The following is a 21,878-nucleotide window of genomic DNA, read 5'->3' on the forward strand; positions in this document are numbered from 1 at the left end:
AGTGAGAAAATTAAAAATATAAGATCCCAGATCTAAGCATCACAGTAGAAACTGCACACTAGCTTAGCAGACCCTATCTCACATTGCATTCAGCATGTTAGTAATTTTAATCCTGTAACTGGGCAGGAAGTCTTAACTTTAATTTCTAAAATGAAACCCACTACTTGCTCCTTAGATCTAGTGCCAACAAAACTAGTAAGGATCTCTCATTAGGAAACATAATGTTAATTTTCACTCGTATGCAGATGACACCCAGTTATACCTTTCATTTAGATCAAATGAAGTTTCTCCGATGTTGTCTTTAATTAGTTTTGTTAGTGAATTAATGGAGTGGATGGATGAGAACTACTTGTCTTTAAACACCGATAAAACAGAGATGTTAAATGTTGGTCGGAATGACGCTGATCACAACAATATTCTGTCATCATTTAACTCAGTTGGAATCACCATTAATTTTACTGAATCAGCCCGCAATCTAGGAGTTATCTTTGACTCTAGAATGTCATTTAAAGCGCATATTAAAAAATTATCCAAATCATGTTTCTTCCATCTTAAAAATGTTGGGAAATTAAGGCGCTTTCTAAATAAACAGGATTCTGAGAAATTAATTCATGCATTTATTTCTAGTAGGATTGACTACTGCAATGCGGTGTTCACTGGATGTTCAAATTGTTCCTTATACAGCCTCCAGTTAATCCAAAATGCTGCTGCAAGAATTATTACAAGAACAAGAAAATACGAACACATCACTCCAGTTCTTACTATAAATCCTTACACTGGCTCCTAGTTAAGTTTAGGGCAGATTTCAAAGTCCTCCTTTTAACATATAAAGCATTAAATGGTCAAGGTCCGGCTTACTTGTCTGAACTTATCATGACTTACAAACCTGAGCGCACATTAAGATCTCAAGATGCCGGTCTGCTTATGATTCCAAAGATTAATAAAATAACAGTGGGAGGTCAAGCTTTTAGTTACAGGGCCCCTAAACTGTGGAATGGTCTCCCTGCTACTATAAGAGATGCCCCATCAGTCTCAGCTTTTAAATCCCAGCTGAAGACTCACTGCTTCAGTTTAGCATACCCTGACTAGAGCTGCTGATTACCTGAACAGACTGCATCTCTGTTGTTAGTCATTAGCACTAAAACATAAGTAACATGATAGTTATAATTTGTTACTAACTCTCACCTATTCTGTTTCTCTTCTCGGTACTCAAATGTGGCACTTGGTGCCACGGCCCACCTGCCAAGTTGTTTTGCCTGCCTAAGGTAAAGTCATCCCTGATGGAGGATCACAGGAATCATGGGGTAGAGGGGTCCTTTCATCGGATTGGCTGGCCAAGCAATGTTTCAGCTGTGGAACGGCCAAATGGGGGAGGCAGCTTGATGGTTGAGGTCTCCAGGACTCTAAACAAATCCAAATCATATTATGTGATATCATCTACTGTTAAATTCTGCTCCGTACTTGTAAAAGTTTTATTTTTATACTGTATTGAGGATTTGTTCTGTTCTGTGTATTGTATTGTATTGACCCCCTTATTTTTGACAACCACTGCATGCCCAACCTACCTGGAAAGGGGTCTCTCTTTGAACTGCCTTTCCCAAGCTTTCTTCCATTTTTTTTCCCCTACAAGGGTTTTTTTGGGAGTTTTTTATTGTCTTCTTAGAGAGTCAAGGCTGGGGGGCTGTCAAGAGGCAGGGCATGTTAAAGCCCATTGCGGCACTTCTTGTGTAATTTTGGGCTATACAAAAATAAATTGTATTGTATTGTTTTATGACCGAATTTGCACACTTGAAGAAGCATTTAAAGTTCTTGAAATTTTCTGAATTGACTGACCTTCATTTCTTAAAGTAATAATGGATTTCTCTTTGCTAACATTAGCTCTTCTCACTATATTATGGACTAATACAAACAAAAATAATGTCCTTCTCCAAACTGAGGCTATTTATACCCAAAGTACCTTGTCACAACACAGCTAAAAGAGTCAAAGATAAATTTGAATTAATGAGCAAAGAAATTCCATAAATGTCTAATTTAACAATTAGGAAGATATAATGACTATGGTTTAACATTTTCCAGCAGCAAAGTTTATTGAACCTCTACATGAAATCTACTTGATTGGGGGGATGCATTTAAAAAGATAAATTTTTATTTTTGAAATATTTTTTTTTTTACTATTTATATCTGTTTTAGAAACACATTTCAAGTATTTACACAGAAGCCTTTAGATGAAAGTGCCTTTAAGATTATATAATTTACTAGTCATTTAGCCCGTTACAATAACAGGCGCTAGAACAGTAGTGCATAAACATTAGTAGGAACAGTCTATATTAAATGGCATGGGACTTTGACCTCATTCTTTTTGTTGGTCGTATTTTTCTTTCTTTCTGCCTTTCTTTTGTTGATGTTTACTTGCTGAGCTGACCGTTCTTCGTGGGCTGCCGCTGTGTGTCTTTTCTGTGACAGTAATACTGTCTTGTACGGCTCTATTCAATAAGGGCGCGTAGATAATTTAGTTCAAATGGCTCTGGAATATGTGAAGAGCAACAGGTGCAGATCTTTATTTACGCGTGCCTTTATTCGCTGCGCCCAATTGAGGTTGTCCTTTTGAGGCTCGCCTTTTTGTGCGCGCCCTTATTGAAGGATGCCTGTGCGCGCCCTTATTGAAGGATACCGTCTTGTACGTCCGCTGGCTTGTACGTCCGTAATATACGTCCGTAATATACCTTTAATTTTCTCTGGCGGTAATACAGGCGTGCACGTCGGTAATATGTCTTTAATCTCCTCTGACAGTAATACTGGCTTGTATGTGGCTGTAATATGTGTCACTGCATTGTGTACCTTTAATTTCCTCTCGCAGTAATACTGGTTTGTATTTCCGTAAACCGCCTCTAACTTTCTCTGACAGTAATATCGCGCATAGCACCGTGCCCCGCGCATGCACACTTCACCAGAAGACACCCACACACGGACACCTGGACGCACATAGGGATTTTATATATATAGATATATTCAAATCAAGTGTGTTAAAACATTTTGCTGGTTTTACGTACAATGTATGTGTACTTCCAAAGATGTGAAGGTTATGTTAACTGGTGGACCTTAGTCCGCACTAACACATATGTACATTTGAAAACACTGTTTTTGTTTTTAAGTTTTCCACCCACATTTTAGGTCATCTTTCCTATGGCATTTGTAATATCAGGCAAGAAAGCTGTTTGTTTATGAGCAAACCTGAAGTAAATCAAAATGCCAAAAGAATAAGGCAAAAACAAAATGGACTTCTTTGTGTGAACACAATTCAAAATAATTGTTTTTAAATGTTTACTGTTGTGAAAGGCATACTGCTATGAATGGATATACTGTAGATGGGAAGTCCTACCAAAATAAACTCTGAGATATTTGAGTGTTTCAAGGCACAAATCACATCAACTAATGCAGAAAAATTAGGAAAGACCTATGCCCACAGTAAAGGTGAGGTCACAGTAGAAAAAAGTGAAATAAGCACATGACAATCATACATCAGGGTTTTTGAAATGCTTTGTTTTCCCCATCCACACTGCTACATGAAACACAATGTTTTGACATTTATACACTGGTGAGTGTTTTCAAAATTATTTATTTTTGGTGGTTGAAAACATGGTTTTAATGCAAGTGGAATGCCAAGTTGAAATAAACAAAACAAAAGTTGTCAAATGTGTTCATCTTACTGCAGACTAAGTCTAAATATGAATGGGTAAGGTTATATTTGTAGTGTTTCAGGTTTGTTTCCTACCCACTTTAAAGTTTGCAGGGATGAACTTCTCAAGTTCCCTCACTTGTAATATTGTCTCTTTACTTTACTTTATAACCCTCCAATGGTAAGCGCAATGCTGGTCATGTACCTTTGCAATTTTATGATTATGAGCTCTTTTCTTCTGTCTTTCAAATGATAGAGGATATGCAAGTAAATTACCACATTAATAAGCCAAGCTGCAATATTATCACAAACCACAGATAACCTTTATCACACCATCTCTCTATTTATCATGGTGTGGATGCAGAAAATTCTGAAAGCTACAACAAAAATAACATTATATCTGTGCAAGTGTCGAATGAGCAGTTGCTCACAGAGATCTGAATGAGGCACATTACCTGAATTGTGAGGGAGCGTCAGTTTCAGCATTACAGCCATTGTTGAGGATCTGAGCAGTTGGACCAGGCCAGGGGGACACCCACGTAACACCTGGCTGAGGCAGATAGATGGTCGTTTCCCGAAGGGTGGGACTGGACCATGTGTTTTACCTAGGGGGTTGTGAATCGGGATCCCGAGCTGATTGCTGTGTGGGGGGTGCGACAATCCATTGTACCAGTGCATGCTCCCCAACCTTACCTGACCTGTGCAAGGCAATCAACTGGAATGGACAAAGGAGCAGTTCACTTATTAAAAAAAAAAAAAAGTGTCATTACTAGTTCTTAATGATAAACTGTAATGTGGCAAACAGTACGTAAATCACTGAATTTGTTTGGCCCATCAATGACAAGACTTACACTGCCAAATGATTGGAGTGTGTATTGTCTCACACAGCAGTGCTGAAACAGCTAGTCAGAAAATGTCACCAAGAAAGAAGATATTTACAAAGAATCAAAAGGACACAATAAGCTGTATCTTATGTATGTATTTTATATGAATCTGATTATGTTCTGTAATGTTTGTTTTTGTGTACTTTTGACATAACCTACATAATCCACTTTTTTGCACTGATTTGTTTCTTGCACACAATGCAACATGGCAAGACTGGCTACCAGTGACCATTGGTTAGAATAAGTCAACAGAGAAAAAGGAGTATCATTTTGCTAAACCTTGGAGACATTTCAACCAAAACAACTTCTTATTCCTTCAAGTATGGCTTAAGATCCAATATATTCAATATATAAAACAAATGTACTTAATCACTTTACTAAGTGATGTAAAATACAAGTTTAACACCATGTCAGAAAACTATTAAACAAGAAGGTCAACAACATACCTCAGGTGCTAATGGCATAGGCTGGCTGGTGGTGTGTTCTATGTAGATGTTTTTGCTCTGTGTGGTGGCACTGCTTTCAGGGGTTGTTCGGCTAGTGAAGACAGCTCTGGGTCTGGCGGTGGCACTGATGGCTGTAGTTGGTAAAGTAATAGCTGTAGTTGTGGTGCGTCTGCGTGGAACAGAGGCTGTAGTTGTAGTGACCGTTGTGGACTCAGTAGTTGGCAATACTGTTGTTTGCTCTCCTGTTTTATCCTCCTCTGTAACTTCTTCTGTGGTAATCATTTCTGTAGCCATTACTACTGTAGGCAGGGCATGATGGACAGTTGTTGTTAGAGAGGTAGTTGTTGCCATGGGAATGGCTCCAGCAGGTGTTGGCTTCCGGTGAACGGGTTCAGTGATAGGAGGAGGGGTAAGACGGACAGTGCTGGCCTCTTCCTTTTCATCTTCCCAGTCATCTGTGGATATTGCAGGCTGTGTTGGGACTGCTGCTGGTGCTACGGAAGGAGCAGATGACATGGCCTGAGTTGTAGAAACAGAAGGAGGAGGCTCTGTGCTGAATTGTGCCTTGCTTCTTATCTCAATATCCTGCACCGGGTCTGCAAAAAGACATGTGATCGTTTTATTAATAACACCTCAGTAAAATCAAGTTTTCAAGAAAAAAAAAAGCTATAAAGGGTTCATTTAGCTTTGTCTACCAGTTTTACCAAGCACTGCAAAAAGTCTGGAGCAAGTAGGCCAGCATATGTTATGATCTTTAAAGTGTTACCTATCTGGAGATGTCCAGTAAATTTTAGAAGCAAATAAACAATTCTTTGTAAATGTGGCGCAGTTAACAATGTAAACTAATAACCAATTGCAACAAAACACAAGGAAGTCTGTGCTATTCATGAATAAGTCTGAGTCATTCAGTTTGATAAAGAATGCATGATGGTGAGAAATGTTCTGAAGATGTCTGCAGACCCACTTTAACTCTGTAATTAACTTTTTAGCACAATGTGCTTTCAAATTTTATAATCTTACTAGCAAAATACCCGCGCTTCGCAGCGGAGAAGTAATGTGTTAAACAAGTTATGAAAAAAAAAAGAAACATTTTAAAAATAACGTAACATGATTGTCAATGTAATTGTGTTGTCATTGTTATGAGTGTTGCTGTCTTTTATATATATCATATGCACACACACACACATAAACATATATATACATAAACATATATATATACATATCTACATATACACATAGCTACATATACATACATATATACACATCCACATAAACATATATATACATATAGAAATTTACATATCTACATATATATATATATATATAGACATAGATATATACATACATACATTCACATATATATATATATATATATATATATATATATATATATATATATATATATATATATATATATATATATACTGTATATATACATATCTACTTATTGGCTCCTGTATTTAGGATATGGCAGGTTGGATAATGGATGGATGGACATTTGTATGCATAGCCCTATTTGCCCATTTTCGTTTTTTTTCTTTCTTCAGTAATATTTCAGCAAACCCGGAGGTTGTCAGTTCAAATCCTGGTACTGACCCCACTGTGTGACCCTGAGGAAGTCACTTCACCTGCCTGTGCTGCAAAAAACAAAAGTAATGTAACAAATTGTACTTCAGATGTTGTAAGTTGGTGGAATAAAGGCATAAGTCAAATAGATAAATATGTATTATACACATAGGAACTATTCATTTATTTTCAGTTAAGTCATCTGCAGCAAACTTTTATAAATGAGGGTTTCTCCTTTTTAGATAGTGCAAACTGTTTCTTCTTCATTGACGTTTTCTCTTGGAGAGCTTTTTTCATGTCATTGAAAATAAAAGCAGCAGCTGGCAAAATATGTAGCTTTCTTATTAATTTTTCAACATTGTGTAAAATAAATGTATAAAGTAACATAAAAGGTTTAAATACTGGTTATTCTTTTACACTAAAATATTACTACACAGATACAAAAAAAGTAAAATGGATATGTTCTTTTTCTTTAAGGAGATTAAATATTACTGAAGAAAGAAAAAAAAAATTAAACAGCCAAATGGGGCTATGCATATGAACTTAAAAGGTTTAAATAAAACAGAAATATATATTTTATTTTTACTTGGTTAACTTGTGGAGGGTGTATCCTGTAGCAAAGCCCTAACTGTTTTCGTGAAAGCCCGTTTCAGTCAATAAGTCTTATGTGTGTGTTTATGTATGTGTGTATATTATATATATAATATATATATATATATATATATATATAAAAGACAGCAACACTTATAACAATGACAACACAATTACATTGACAATCATGTTACGTTATTTTTAAAATGTTTCCTTTTTTTTTCATAACCTGTTTAACACACTACTTCTCTGCTGCGAAGCGCGGGTATTTTGCTAGTATAAATATATATATATATATATATATACACATACATACATATACACACATACATGCAGTTTCAATAACATAGAAATCAATATAAATATTAACATCATTATCATATGAGAATATGAAGTAATATATAAGAAGCACATTTCATATAAATATAAATTATTAAACAGTAAAATCTTCTTCTGTAATTTGCTACCGTGGCAATTTGTGTGTCTGTCCAGGATTTTAAATCACCTGTAGCTCGCAAACTGTTTCACCTATTGACTTGAAATCTGGTACACATATAGTACGTCACGTCTACTATCCACTTTATGGGTGATGATTGTATTACTCTTTTTATGTTTATTTTATTTTATTGTAGAATCAACTCCTATCTGCGCACACCAGGGCGGCCGTGGGCGGATGCGTATGGTGTATTCACTCCACGTTATCGTGCATTGCGCTGTCACTGGTATTTTGATAAAAGAATTTGAACAACATATAAGAAGCGTATAAATTATTAAACAGTAAAACATTAACATTTAAGAAGTAAAGTTAGATTAAGTACTACTGCAGTGCCCTCGGGTATACCTCATTTTTTGTTTGTCCATTACATGCTTAAATGTATACATTTTTTGGTGTACCTACCCGAGAACACGCGAAATATAACCGAGCGTGGGAGAAGCATGGATTTTAAACACGCGTTGAGTTCATCTGCTGGTCTCTCTCGTGGAATAACTGGTAATGTTTGAATAAAATCTACAGCGAGTAAAACGACATTACCTCCTATTTTTTTTTTACGATCTCTGAGATGTTGCTTTTTTCGGTTCAAGGCTTCATAAGCTCTTTTATGTTGTATGGTGTACTTATCCCAAACCATCATCTTTGAATGTTGCAAGACTTTCGCCTTGTATGTAGATCGGGGTAATTACATTCATTGCATTCCTAGTCTGAATCACAATCTGATTGTATGGGTGGTTACCTGGCACTGTAGGGTTGCCACCCGTCCTTTAAAATACGGAATCGTGCCGCATTTGAGAATGAAATTGCGCGTCCCGTTTTGAATCAATACTGGACGGGATTTCTCCCGTATTTTTTTTATCATTTTTTTTAAAGCAGCGTCTCATGCAAATCATCCCACACGCATTTTATGAAGATGCCTCCTTTCCTACTTTTGATTGGGTAATACTTGATGTCATCGTTAGTTTGATTGGTCTTTTTAACTGTCCAGTGAGGAGGGCGTGTCTTTTAAGTAGAGTCTGGAAAGTGTTGGCACTGAGATGTGGCGTCAGCGCCAGAGTTGAAGCCCCTAATGTTGCGGTCAGCAAGTCGGCTAACATCCGCCATGTGCCGTCTTTCAGTTGCGAGAAGCAGATCATAGAATGGTTGAAACTGTTGCCCCTAACGTTGCGCCACGGCGTGTGGTTCGTTTATACCTCGTGTCTTCTCATTAAACTTTTATCTCGCGAATATGTTATTGCAATCCGCAGCGGGAGCGTTTCTATAAACTTAATTTAAACTTACGTTTTACACCGTGCTTTGTTTCCCTTATGAACATGCTTGAATGCTTCACTCGCTCCCTTCTCAATTGTTTAATTAATTTTTTGCTCTTCGCTGTTTGCGGCTCTTCCGTCATTTCCCCCTACTTCGTTCTTTTATCTCGCGAATATGTTATTGCAATCCTTAACGGGAGCGTTTCATTAAACTGATTGAAAATAGTTTTGCATTTACCTTTTTAGTAAAAGGCGAGCTTTTAAGCCTGAGAAATCACCCCGTAAATGCACACGTTTAATTGCACATGTGTTAATATGTATGGTTACACAGTATTAAAAGACAGTGAACAACGTCAGTTACCTTTGTTCCCGCGTTTGATAAAAGGCGAGCTTTTAAGCCTGAGAAATCGCCCCGTAAATGCACACGTTTAATTGCACATGTGTTAATATGTATGCTTACACAGTATTAAAAGACAGTCAAAAATTAACGTCATTTACCTTCGTTCCCGCGTTTGACTCGTGCTGTAAATCTCTTCCTTGTTTTTAGTTCACGTGATTACGTAGGAGGCGTGATGACGCGATACGTGACTCCGCCTCCTCCATTACAGTGTATGGACAAAAAATATGTTCCAGTTATGACCATTACGCTTTGAATTTCGAAATGAAACCTGCCTAACTTTTGTAAGTAAGCTGTAAGGAATGAGCCTGCCAAATTTCAGCCTTCCACCTACACGGGAAGTTGGAGAATTAGTGATGAGTGAGTCAGTCAGTCAGTGAGTGAGGGCTTTGCCTTTTATTAGTATAGATTAAGATTATTTAAACTAAGTAGATGACCTTTCTTTAAGTGTACCATCTCAAGGCACAAAAGTATATAAGAACATAGCTTTAGTACAACTGGATAATTTATAATGTTGACAGTTGGAACACAAGAGAGTTAACTGGCTCACTCAAAGTCACACAGTGAAATCAAAGGCAGGAAATAAAGTGACATCCCTACCGGTTAAAGTCCACTGGTTTATTTATAAACATGTCCTAAATGTCCTGCAAAGTAGGAAACAAGTTCAACAAAAGTGCCACCAGAAGAATCTGTGTCCAGAAAATAAGATCATAGCCTACTCTTAATTTTAGCCTGGACTACCTGATAGAAAATAATACAATTATACATTTTTGTATTAATAAATTATTATAATTTATTAAGGTTAAATTACTGTATTTTTAATATACTACAATACTATAATTTATATTACTATAATTTGGAATTACAGACATGTATAGCTAGATGCATATTATTCTTGGTAGTATTCACAATTATTATAAATATTTAATGGAAAAAGACATACTATACTGTAAGTCATTCGTGGAGGTACTCTGACATGTCTGCAACACAGCAGAGTTCATGGTGGCCCAGATTTTAGGGGTGCTGCTTTATAGCTCTAAGGATTTGTTTGGGTTAATTTTCTCAACAAATCACAGTTTACAGCATACACATTCTCCCTATGCCCACAAGGGTTTGGTTTGAGTATTCTGGTTTCTCCCCACTTCCCTAAGGCATGCATATTAGGATTACAGAGTATCAGGATTATTGAGAAAACGTTTCTGACTGGTCCCTGAATAGCCTTTGTCTATCCATAACCTTGTAAAACATAGGCTGGTATGTCTCTGGTGTCCATACACCATGTGTCATAAACTATAGCAAGGTGTGCATTTTATGTGCCTCTTTTGGCACAACTGTTATGTTCTGAGGCTTGCCCATTCACTCTCTCAATTGCATGTACAAATGATCATTTGGTATCAGCCCACAAGCTTTAAATAGTATTGTCTGCCCAGTGACATGGTGGTCATATAGGGAAAGCATGAGACCTAATAAAGTGGTCACTCAATGTATGCTCAGTGTGAAAAATAAAATGTACCTCTTAATCAACTGTGAATTGTTTAACTATTCTTGGCCTCCTTTGCTACTGCTTTATTGCTACAGTAAAGCTTTATAAATGTTAAGCAATTTTTGCCTTATGTATAAACATTTTCTTTTATGACCGTGCATGCTGTAAAGGTCAGTTTGACTTTAGCTCAAGTCAAATATATTGTTCAGCTCTTACCCATTTTAGGGAAAATTTCTGCATTGCTTAAATTTGGTGTAATTGGAGGAAGAACTAGGGAGTAGGAAGGAACAGTTGAAGCTTTTACAGTATACATGACACTTCATTCATTCTCACTTGGCCAGAAGTGTAACATTTAATAATCCACCATATAATTAATTATTATAATCCCTCTATGAAGGCCAAAATGCAGCATTTTTTTTACAACATGAACAAATTAACTATTCAGGTACTCATATATTCATTTTATACAGAGAAGTGATGCAGAAGTTAGCACTTATGCTTCGCACCACCAGAGACCTAGGTTCCCCTTTTGATGCAGTGAATGTCTCTGTGAAGTCTGGACCTTGTCTTTCTGTTTTTAGTGAAAGTAATCCAGTCTCATCCCACATCATAAAGATGTGTAGGTTAGTTTAATTGGGGTTGATAAATTGGTTCTTTTTATTGAATCTTACTGAGAATGTCAAAAACTGAAATATATATTACATATGTGCATATTTGTTTTTTTCTTGAAACCGACATATTTCCAGATTTGCCCAAATTTATTCCATATTTAATGGAAAAGATCACTATCTAAAGATATAAAGCAAATTATTTAAGGCTGAGCTTTGCATACAAATCACTGCAAATTCAACTTATGGATAAGCAGCTCTCATTAAATACTTCTCATTTAAAAAACAATACAATTGGTTTTAATGTCTAATTTGTTGTGAAAACATTGTTTTTCATGTCTGAGAGGCTGTAAAACCTGAATATTATTATTAATGTAAGTATAATTTTCTACATAGCTGTTGGTGTTCATTTAGGGTGAATTGTACAGTAACTCTTAAAACTACCTTAAGTAATATAAAATATTTAATTTTCTGCTGTGCCACAAAAATTTTCCCATGGTGATTTTTATAGCCAGCCTTTTAAATTAGTTCAAGCAATGACCTGGCTTTTAAATGATGACATCATGAACGTAAAACTTGCCAAATGCTCCATATAAAATTGTATCTTGCTATGTTTCCACATTAACTTCTACTATTGCACATTACGGTTGTCCTAATCTAAAATGATTTCTCTTGCATTACCAGTTGAGAAAAAGTCTTAGACATTTAAACAGATGCATTTTCTAGAAGGAAAAGATGAATGAGTCTGTATTTGTTAAAAATGACAGAACTTGACATTTGTGATAATCGTATTAGTCATGGACATATGCCAGCAACATTTGAAGCAATTCATTCAGTTTGCCACAATTAAACTGCTTTATCACAATGCCCTTCTGACAGCCTGATGATTAATCCAAATTCAGCAGATAAAATTAAAATTCTGCCTCGCCATGCATGCTTCTCACCTAAGGAACAGCCTATTAGTAGGCCAGGGGCCTGACCACAATGAGAGAGATATTAATACCATGATTTTTTTTTTTAAAATAGCAATTTCAGTTTTACACTTGAATAATTGTATTATTTATTATTGTTAATAAATATTTTTAACTTATATAAATTAGAAAAGGCTGCAAATGTGACATGAACATTAAGCTAGCAACAATTTCATAAAGAATATTTATCTTTTATTTTGTTTTTACAATGTGTTAGATTGTTATTACAGTTTTTGCAATGTAACTGGAAATAAGACTTGTTTAGTGAATGTTCTTATTCTTTTTTTAATATACATCTTCTGTGATATTCGTTTTCAGGGCCTCATTTTTTATGACTGGGTTGCAAAAAGTCTATTCTGGTACCATTAGGTGCAAGAAAAGAACCATTCTTAGATGGAATACACTTCACGTCTGTGTGTCAAATTACTTGTTGTCCTGTTGTTTTCATTTTCCTTCCCTAACATTAAATAAAATTAAATTACAGAATAAAGTTCAACTACTCTCCAGTGCTCATCTGGCATTCCAACACCCCAATTTTTCATAATGTTGCCCTCTGAATTGGGAGTGGGGACGGGGGCGCCAACTTTCTTCTTCTTCCTGGGTTGATAAAGGAGTAGCAATATTTGGTGATATTTTTGATGGCACAGGGCTAAAGACATTTTCTCTTTTTTCTTCTGTCTTCAGCTTAGGTCAGTTCTCAGGACTCCTCACCCTGCTCATCCTCTCATAGGTTTTTCCTCTTTCTCTTTTCCCTTCTGAAATGCTTGCCTCCTGTCTTTATGCTGAGCTACACAAACTCTTTAAGACCCATTCCCTTAATCTCAATATGGCAATGACACCTTTCTCATTGCCACATTGGGACACCATTTTTAAAAATATAACATTCGTATATAGAAATACAAATTATCAGCACACTAAATTTCATACTGTACATCAATTATATATCAACCCCCAATAATAATAAGTGCTTGCTATGGGAATATCTCCTGGTCCTTTCTGTATGTTCTGCACCTCCAAAGTCCCTGGTATGTTTCTCCACCTGTTCTGGAGCTGCCCTTCAATTGCTCAATACTAATCTCATGTTTTCCTTTCTGTTGGCTCAATTCTGGCTACAAACATTCCGTTCTTTCTTTCTATATATATATATATATATATATATATATATATATATATATATATATATATATATATATATATATATATAGTTTTGGACCTTTTTTTCCTCTCTTTTACTTCCCTCTAGAAGAAAATCTTTTTAATCTGTGGAGTTCCTCCTTTTATAAACATGTGTGTCTTGAATTATCAGCCATTGGAAACAATGGAGCCTCAAAAATATTCAGAACTGGTCCTCTCCAATATCTTACATCAGGAGTAAGATGACCTCATAGCATCATATGGATATCTAGATCACAATATGCCTGCACTTGCAAGGTTTTGGGAGTGAGGTGGGATTTGGTGGTTTGGGTATTTTACTGACCAAAAATTGTTACTTTGTATATTATACTTTTTCACCTTTATAATAAAAGAAGTTGAAAACTTTTTTTTGTTATCAATTGCTTGTGTTCCCTTTATAGTGCCTTAGGCTTAAAAAAAACAAAGCTGGCAATTATAAGAAGTACTAGAATACAGGTAGGTTAGAATAGGCTCAACAGTATAGCGGTGTTCATTTATTTAAGATTCACTAATTTGAAAACAAACCTTTGTATTATTTATTCACCGCAGCATTTACACAGTTGATAGACAAATAGGTAATGAATATTTGAGGTTACCTGGAACAATTGATAGCTAGACAGATACAAAAAGACATTATATGACATAGATGGATAGTAAGGGCACTATATTAAATATATTTCATTATCAATCTGCTGTATCAGCAAAAAATGGATGAGCACCTCTTCTGTGAGGGTTTTTTGTTTTCTTTTACAAGACCTAAAGACGTTACCAATGGTAATACTGATGTGGAACAATACCAGTTCTACTTATTGTTATGCTGGTGAGATGGGAGTCGAGTTTTATTAAAGGTTTTAACTTACAACCAGAGCCTGAGCCAGAGAACCCGTAGTCTTCATCATCAGAGACATCAGCAGAACCTTCTTGATCTTCCGGATTTCCATTATCAGAGCCTCGTGGCCAACGATATGTCTAAAGTGAAAAAAAATTTTTTTATATCTACTTGCAAAAACTCTCATATTTGTTAATATTAACAGTAATAGAATAATAAACAGATCTGGCTGCACTCAGGTCCTAATTTGGAACCTGAAGTGATTTGTCGTTTGGCAAGTTCGGCAACGCTCTGTATCACGCAATTTAGTAAATTTAGCAACAGTATTAACATACAAGAAATTAAGTTACCTTAACAGAAAATATGGAAAATGGATCCTAAACTTTACTTAGAAAGTACCTGAACAAACTAGAACTGTGGATCTGGGAAGTCTATGGTTCTTGGAATAAGTTCATTTAAACCTACCATTTCCAAAAATGACCATATATCATAATAAATCTTATCAAACACACTAATACTTGTACCATTTTATAATCATATGAAAGTTTGCTTGATTACTTCTGTTGGAGGAATCTTGCAGATATGAATTTGTCATTTGTGGCTAATCTGATGCTTTTAAACGCCTTTATATAACATCCATCCATTCTTTTACTGAATTTGCCTAATGGTATCTCTTTATTATATATAAAATATATTTATTTTTTAGAATGCAATGTACTGTGTATATATTAAGGTTTTGTTAAAGGCACATTATTGTTTTTTGGGTAATATAGCATTTATGAAATATTTGAAGGAACAGCAGTTATTTTAAATCTAGGAACTATCCGGAAACATTTTAAAATCTATTTTTATATTCTTAATTAAAGCAGAACTTTCCGTAATAAGCAGTTTAAAAAAAGATTTTAACCTACTGCATCAGATGATTGTAGCTGAAAAAGGTCACAAGATGTTTTTCTCTGTCTCTTTTTAATCACACTTCAAAGCATTTTAAACATATGGACTACTGGCAGCTATACATTTTTAAGCACAATAAAAACTTCTCATGCTGATCAAGTTACAAGACATCCTTTCAGAGACTTGAAAATGACTTTTACAAGACAAATGACTTAATGTAAACAACACGAAATATTTACATGGCCCTGAAGGTTGCCCCATTGTGACCTCAAAATAACATCTAGAGTTAATAATAGTAAATTGGTTAGACAGAATAGGTGAAGAATAATCTGAGTTTACTTTGAGAGGACCTGCAACATGGTGAGCATAATAAGAAGAATTCATATTTTCAGACATGCTTAATCCAATTTATGGTCATGAGGGACTGGAGCCTATCCTGGCAGCACTGGGAGCATAGTGGCCAGGGTACCAGTCTATTAGGGGGCCCAATTGTTGAAGTATCCAATCTTACATGGGGGCAATTTATTTTTAGGAGAGGAAGACCAACAGCCAGAGTAAAACTTTAAGAGTAGGGAAGAGGGAAGAGAATCATTTTCCCTAATTTAAAAGGTTATCGCAAAAAGTTATTGATTAGATCCTGACATCTTTTTAATAAAGTTCTGAACTGATCCTTTAAGTGACAATTTGATTTTTTCCAATTTGAACAGTATAAAACATCAGTTACCCACTAACTTAAAAAAGGTGGGCTAGGATTCTTCTAGTTGTTGTTCTGTTCAAGTTATTCTCTGATAATCCCCTTTATCTCAGATGCATTTCGAAAGTGAAAAGCCAATGGAGATTACTAATAGTAGTGGTGACTGGGGTCTTCCTTGTCTGGTAGCACGTTCTAATTTGAAGTAGTCTGAAATAATGTTGTTAAGGCAAACTGAAGCTTCTGGACTGGTATACAGTAGTTTGATCCATGCACATATGTTTGGGCCAAACCCAAATTTGTGCAATGTAGTGAATAGGTAGTCCCATTCAACCATATCAAATGCTTTTTCTGTATCCAAAGATAATAAGATCTCCAGGGTGTTAAGACTTTATTAGTGAATATATTACATTAAACAGACGTCGAAGCTCAGAAGCTAAGTCTTATGATATTACAGAAGGAAGCACTATCTCAATCCTTCTAGCTAGAACTTTGGAGAGTATCTTAATATCATTTATTCAGAAGTGAGATTGGTCTGTATGATGCATGTTGTAATAAGTCTTTGTTTTTCTTAGGAAAGACAGTAATTAATACTTGGCAAAAAGTTTGAGGTAGAATTTTATTGTCTCTGGCTTCTATAAATGTTGCTAATAAAAGGGGAGCTAACTTAATTGAATTTTTTTTTAATTTAGCAGGGTAACCATCAGGGCCTGCTTCTTTCCCACTCTGAAGTGAGTTTCTAGCATCTAGTATTTCTGAGTGTCAGAGGTTTATCCAATTCCTCTGCACTGAGAGTATCTAGCTGTGGTATCTGTAATGCATCGAAAAATGCATTAGATTGTGTCTTGTCTTCTTTAGACTGAGCAGAATATAAGGGAGCAATTTAGAAACACCAGTTAACTGAATACACATGTCTTTGGAAAACATGTGAGGAAAACCAGAGTACTCAGAGAAAAACTCATGTGGATATGGGGAGAATGAGCAGACTTCATATACATGAAAATTTAGCATGGGATTTGAACCAAGGATGTTGCTCCCATGGGGCACCAGGGTTAAGTGCTGCACCTTAATGTTGTATTTTTAAGGAAATTGTTTCCTAATTTAACACTTTCAGGCAAAAAAGTTTTGCAGTCAAAAAGCTCAAATCATCAAATTATCATACACATGAAAGTAATTTCTAGTTCTTTAAAAAGCAGATATTATCTGAGCTTCACTTTCAAAGCTGTCTTTCAAAACAAACAGCTAGTTTGAAATCTATTTGAATGAATAAACAAAGCATGAGCCTGTGATTTTTACTGCCCCACTGTCTTCTCTGGTGCCATAGGTATACTGATCTGGGACTAGGCATACAGCTAAATAGTTTGTCAGATATCTATCCTAATTGATCAAGCTTTATTTCACACATTTTTTTAAAAATACAATTGATAGTTCTTCCCCCATGATTCTTTTGGGGCCCCAATTTTGACATTTGGATATAGAGAACAATTCATGCATCATAATTATACATTTACTGGAAATCAATTCTGTAATCTATTCTGCCCTTAAAATCAAAAAAATGTATTCAAAGGAAATCAAAGGCAAATTATTTTAATAAAAGAATAAAAAAAAACTAATATTTTCCAAAATAATACCTCTGATTCTCTAAAAGCTTTTGTCAATATTCTACTTGATTCCTAATGGCATTAGATCACTGCTTATTATTATTATTATTATATTGTAATGCTTCTGTATTTTGTTTTGTTTTTTTTCACCTATAAAATTTTCTTCATTCTTTTATATTCATGTTATAAATCTGAGAGTTTGCACCATCTTTATCACTTAAGTTTCATTACATAATTTAAGGGATCTTTAGGTCTGGATTTGATATTATTTTGGACCCATTATGTGAGGAGGGCTTGTCAAAGGGGACACATCAAAAGAGCTGGTAGCATTTCCGTTGCAAGGGAATCTAAGGCCAGCTTAATTTTCAAACGTAGTTCCTTTAGTGCGGTGTTTAAATGACTTTCCTTCCACAATTCAAAGGGCCATTTGGTGAATAAGAGCGTGTGCACATGTGTGTATGTCAGTACACTCTGTATTAGACTGGTATCCTGTTTTGGACTAGTTTTCTCCTGTCAATAGGGTGCAGCGTTTCCCAAGGTTGTAGCTGAAAAAACAGTTTCAACTGGCTGAATGCAATTACAAAGCTCCGTTCTCATTCTTGTTGAACCTTTTTCTTACGTTCTTACATTAATTAACAATACAACTGCACAATGATGCTAACACGAGTAAAGCTTAATAGCACAATACAAAATAAAGCAATTTAATGGTGATACATGTCACATCTGGTTTTATCTAATAGTGTAGTAGGTATGATCACTTTGGATGCATGGTCTAACATGAGCTTAAAAATCTAACTTTGTCTCTTCTTTTTGCACATCTATGAGTTTTGCTAATTTTTACTTTTGTTAACTTTTTCTAGTTTCTCATGGTTAATGATGTAATTAGAAAGGCAGTACATTCCACTGTCAGTAATGCAATTGCTATTAACATGTGTATGAGTGCTGGTAGGTGACATCTGGGATAACTACTTAATTCTGAATAATTACTTAAGATCTGCAGCATTGTGTTAACTGTGTTTTAAAGACCAATATAAGCGAAGAAATTCAATGCAAAAAAGTCAGAGACCTTGCAACTTTGATTTTGGTTTTGCCAGTTTTGTTAAATATGTAGATTTAATTACTGTTCTCCTTACTGACCACTGCTTCTTTCAATTACAATGTTTTAATTTAGTGTAGTGTTCTATATTTGCCACTTAAATCTTTTATGCATAAATGCTGAGCTAACATTGTATTGGATGTTTCATTCGGTGAAATGAAGACAGTGGGGTGTTAGTTTTACATACCAATTGCCTTTGAATTTTTATTAAGCTGCTTATTTGAATGCACACTATGTTGCTTTTGAAATGTTTACAGGAGGCATGGGTATAATAATATTAAGAACAAAAGTTTTTTTATTTTTAATATATACAGTAGATTGGACACCTTCCATCAGAGTTAGCCATTGGAATCTCCCTTTTGCAATAAAAATTAAAAATCAGTTGTTGCATCATTTTCATAAATCATGGCAAAAAGAAACAGCACTTAAGTCTTTTCAGCGTTATTTTTCTTTTAGTGCATTAGTTTGTAAAGATGCATACTCCAGGGATCACTGCTAATGACACAGTGTATCTAATAATATGCAAATTGCCCATCAATGGCAGCACTGTAAAATTGCATATAGTCTGTGCATTACTTAGACAGCAACAAAATAATATAGCTGAATAAATTCCCAAGAGGTGAAACATCATTTTAGTGTAGACCAATAAAATGTAGGTCACCATGGCTGACATTTTTACAAAGCAGACTTCACAGCAACCAACAGCCAGAGATACTGCCCAATATTGTTCAACATAACTGGCACACTTATTCCCAAGTCAAAGTATACATATGCTAAGTAAATTGATTTCCAAATTTACAGACTTATAAAATCAGCCTCACTTTATAAGGACACTTCACTGTGCAAGCATTTTTAATTGTAAACAAACAGTGTTGTCTAAAAAATTCTAATTAATCCATAACATATGAAAAGATCCCAGGATGATGGAAAGAGCTTTTCAGTTTGTAAGTCATTATTATTTAAGTCATCTTCAAATAAATTAATCTTACGTTTAATACCAAACACTATTTTCACATGTACTACTAATCTAAATTTTTTCAGAGAACACTGTAATGAAACTTGGCTTATAATTGGTGCTGATAATGCCCATGTGAAATGGCTAGAGTCGCATATCATTGAAGAGTACAATAAAATCACTACACTACAGATGTGTGAAATATCAGGTGTGCCAGGACTGAGACCAAAACACTAGGAAGTGTTTACATCGCTTGCGTCTTCCTAACTTGACTTAAGTACAGGCATTTGTTTAAATTTAACTTGTTTGCTTTGTAAAAGGAGTTGAGATGGTGTTAATGGTGGTGACTGGTATATGAGGTAAAGACTGATTGATACAGTCAGGTCCATAAGTATTTGAGCAGTGACACAATTTTCATAATTTTGGCTCTGTACACCACAAGAATGGATTTGAAACAAAGCAACCAAGTTGTGACTGAAGCATAGACTTTCAGCTTTAATTTAAGGGGTTTAACAAAAATATTATATGAGCTGTTTAGAAAAGACAGACATTTATATACATGGTCCCCCTATTTTCAGGGGCTCAAAAGTATTTCAACAAACTAACATAATTATAAATATAGTGAACATTTTCAATACTTGGTTGAAAATCCTTGAAAGTCTGGAACCCACGTCATGTCCAAGTGCTGGCTTTCCACTCTAGTGATACTTTGTTAGTCCTTTAGATAGATAGATAGATAGATAGATAGATAGATAGATAGATAGATAGATAGATAGATAGATAGATAGATAGATAGATAGATAGATAGATTTACTGCAGCTGTCTTCAGTTGCTGCTTGTTTGTTGGACTTTCTGCCTTCAGTTTTGTCTTTAGTAAGTGAAATGCATGTCCAGGTGGGTTGAGGTCAGTTGATTGAATTGGTCATTAAAGAATATTCCACTATTTTGCCTTGAAAAGCACTTGGTTTGCTTTCACAGTATGCTTTGGATCATTGTCCAGCTATACTGTACTGTAAAGCATCATCCTATCATTTTTGCAGCATTTGGCAGAATCTGAACAGATAGTATAGCCCTAAACATGTCAGAATTCATCCTGCTACTTCTGCCAGCAGTCATATGTATTATCAGTACGCACCAGTGACTGTCTTCCATTCACAGCCATACATGATCATGCAATAAAACAGCCTCCACCATGTTTCACAAATGATGTGGTATTCATAGGCTCCTGAGACATCTCTTCTTCTCAACACTCTTCTCTTTCAAACATTCTGGTATATTGATCTTACTTTCTTTTGTCCAAAGTAAATTGTGCAAGAACTGGACAAGCTTTTAAAAAATGTTTCTGGCAAAGTCTAATCTATCCTTCCTGTGCTTGAGGTTGTGGTTAACCCTTGGTCTTTACATTCATGAAGTCGTCTCTTGATTGTAGACTTTGGCAATGGTAGGTCCCCCTCCCAGGGAGTGTTCTTAGTTTAGCAAATGTTATGAAGGGGTTTTTCTTCACCAAGGACAGAATTCTGCAATCATCCAGAACAATTGTCTTCTGTCGTTTTATAGACCTTCTGATATTGCTGGGTTCACCAGTGCATTCCTTTTTAAAAATATACCAAATGACAAAGTTTTAACTTATTTTGAGGATTATGATTTTTGGCTGTATCTCCCTAAATATAAGTTGCACAGAAATAGAGCTCTTTTCTAGCTCTATATTTTGCATAAATACTATACTATCCAGAAAATGAAAAATTACCATGAGTGATTATAAAATTAAAATTTGAATAGCAAAAAATATATATATTTTGAAGATGGTCATTTTTTAATAAAGCTAGCTTATAATGTCATGAACATCTCCAGATAATTTGGTGTGATGATTTGACATGGAATTACCCTATGGAGAGTTCACAGTGACAGCTTCCAAATGCAAATTCCACACTTGGAATCAATTCTAGACCTTTCACCTACAAAACAGTTAATGAAAGAATGAGGGAACTGCTCCCATCTGGCTATGGAACCACTTGTCAAGTCAAATGTCCATATACTTTTGAGCCCCTGGAAATGGGGGGACTATGCAGAAAAATGGCTGTCATTCCTAAATACTGTATTTTTGGTAAACCCCTTATATTAAAGCTGAAAGTCTACACTTAATCACATAATGACTGTTTTAATTTAAATCTGCTGTGGTAGTGTACACAGCCAAAAAGATGAAAATTGTTTCACTGTCCAAATGCATATGGACCTGACTATATACACAGATTTTAAGACTTGTAGACAGATAAT

The 21,878-nt window shown here is 35.3% G+C and overlaps 1 protein-coding gene across 2 annotated transcripts in view; it reads right to left on the minus strand.

Moving 5' to 3' along the window:
• The window catches only part of sdc3 (syndecan 3), a 215,870-nt gene that overhangs the window by 22,792 nt on the left and 171,200 nt on the right, over positions 1-21,878 (minus strand). For both annotated transcript variants that reach the window (XM_051919006.1, XM_028819938.2), the window contains exons 2-3: positions 14,399-14,507; positions 5,007-5,602 (exon numbers count right to left, since the gene is read on the minus strand). In XM_051919006.1, coding sequence (XP_051774966.1) covers positions 5,007-5,602; positions 14,399-14,507 — 705 coding nt within the window. The remainder of the gene's footprint in view (positions 1-5,006; positions 5,603-14,398; positions 14,508-21,878) is intronic.

Source organism: Erpetoichthys calabaricus, chromosome 14 (genome assembly GCF_900747795.2).
Source record: "Erpetoichthys calabaricus chromosome 14, fErpCal1.3, whole genome shotgun sequence".
Taxonomy (NCBI): domain Eukaryota; kingdom Metazoa; phylum Chordata; class Cladistia; order Polypteriformes; family Polypteridae; genus Erpetoichthys; species Erpetoichthys calabaricus.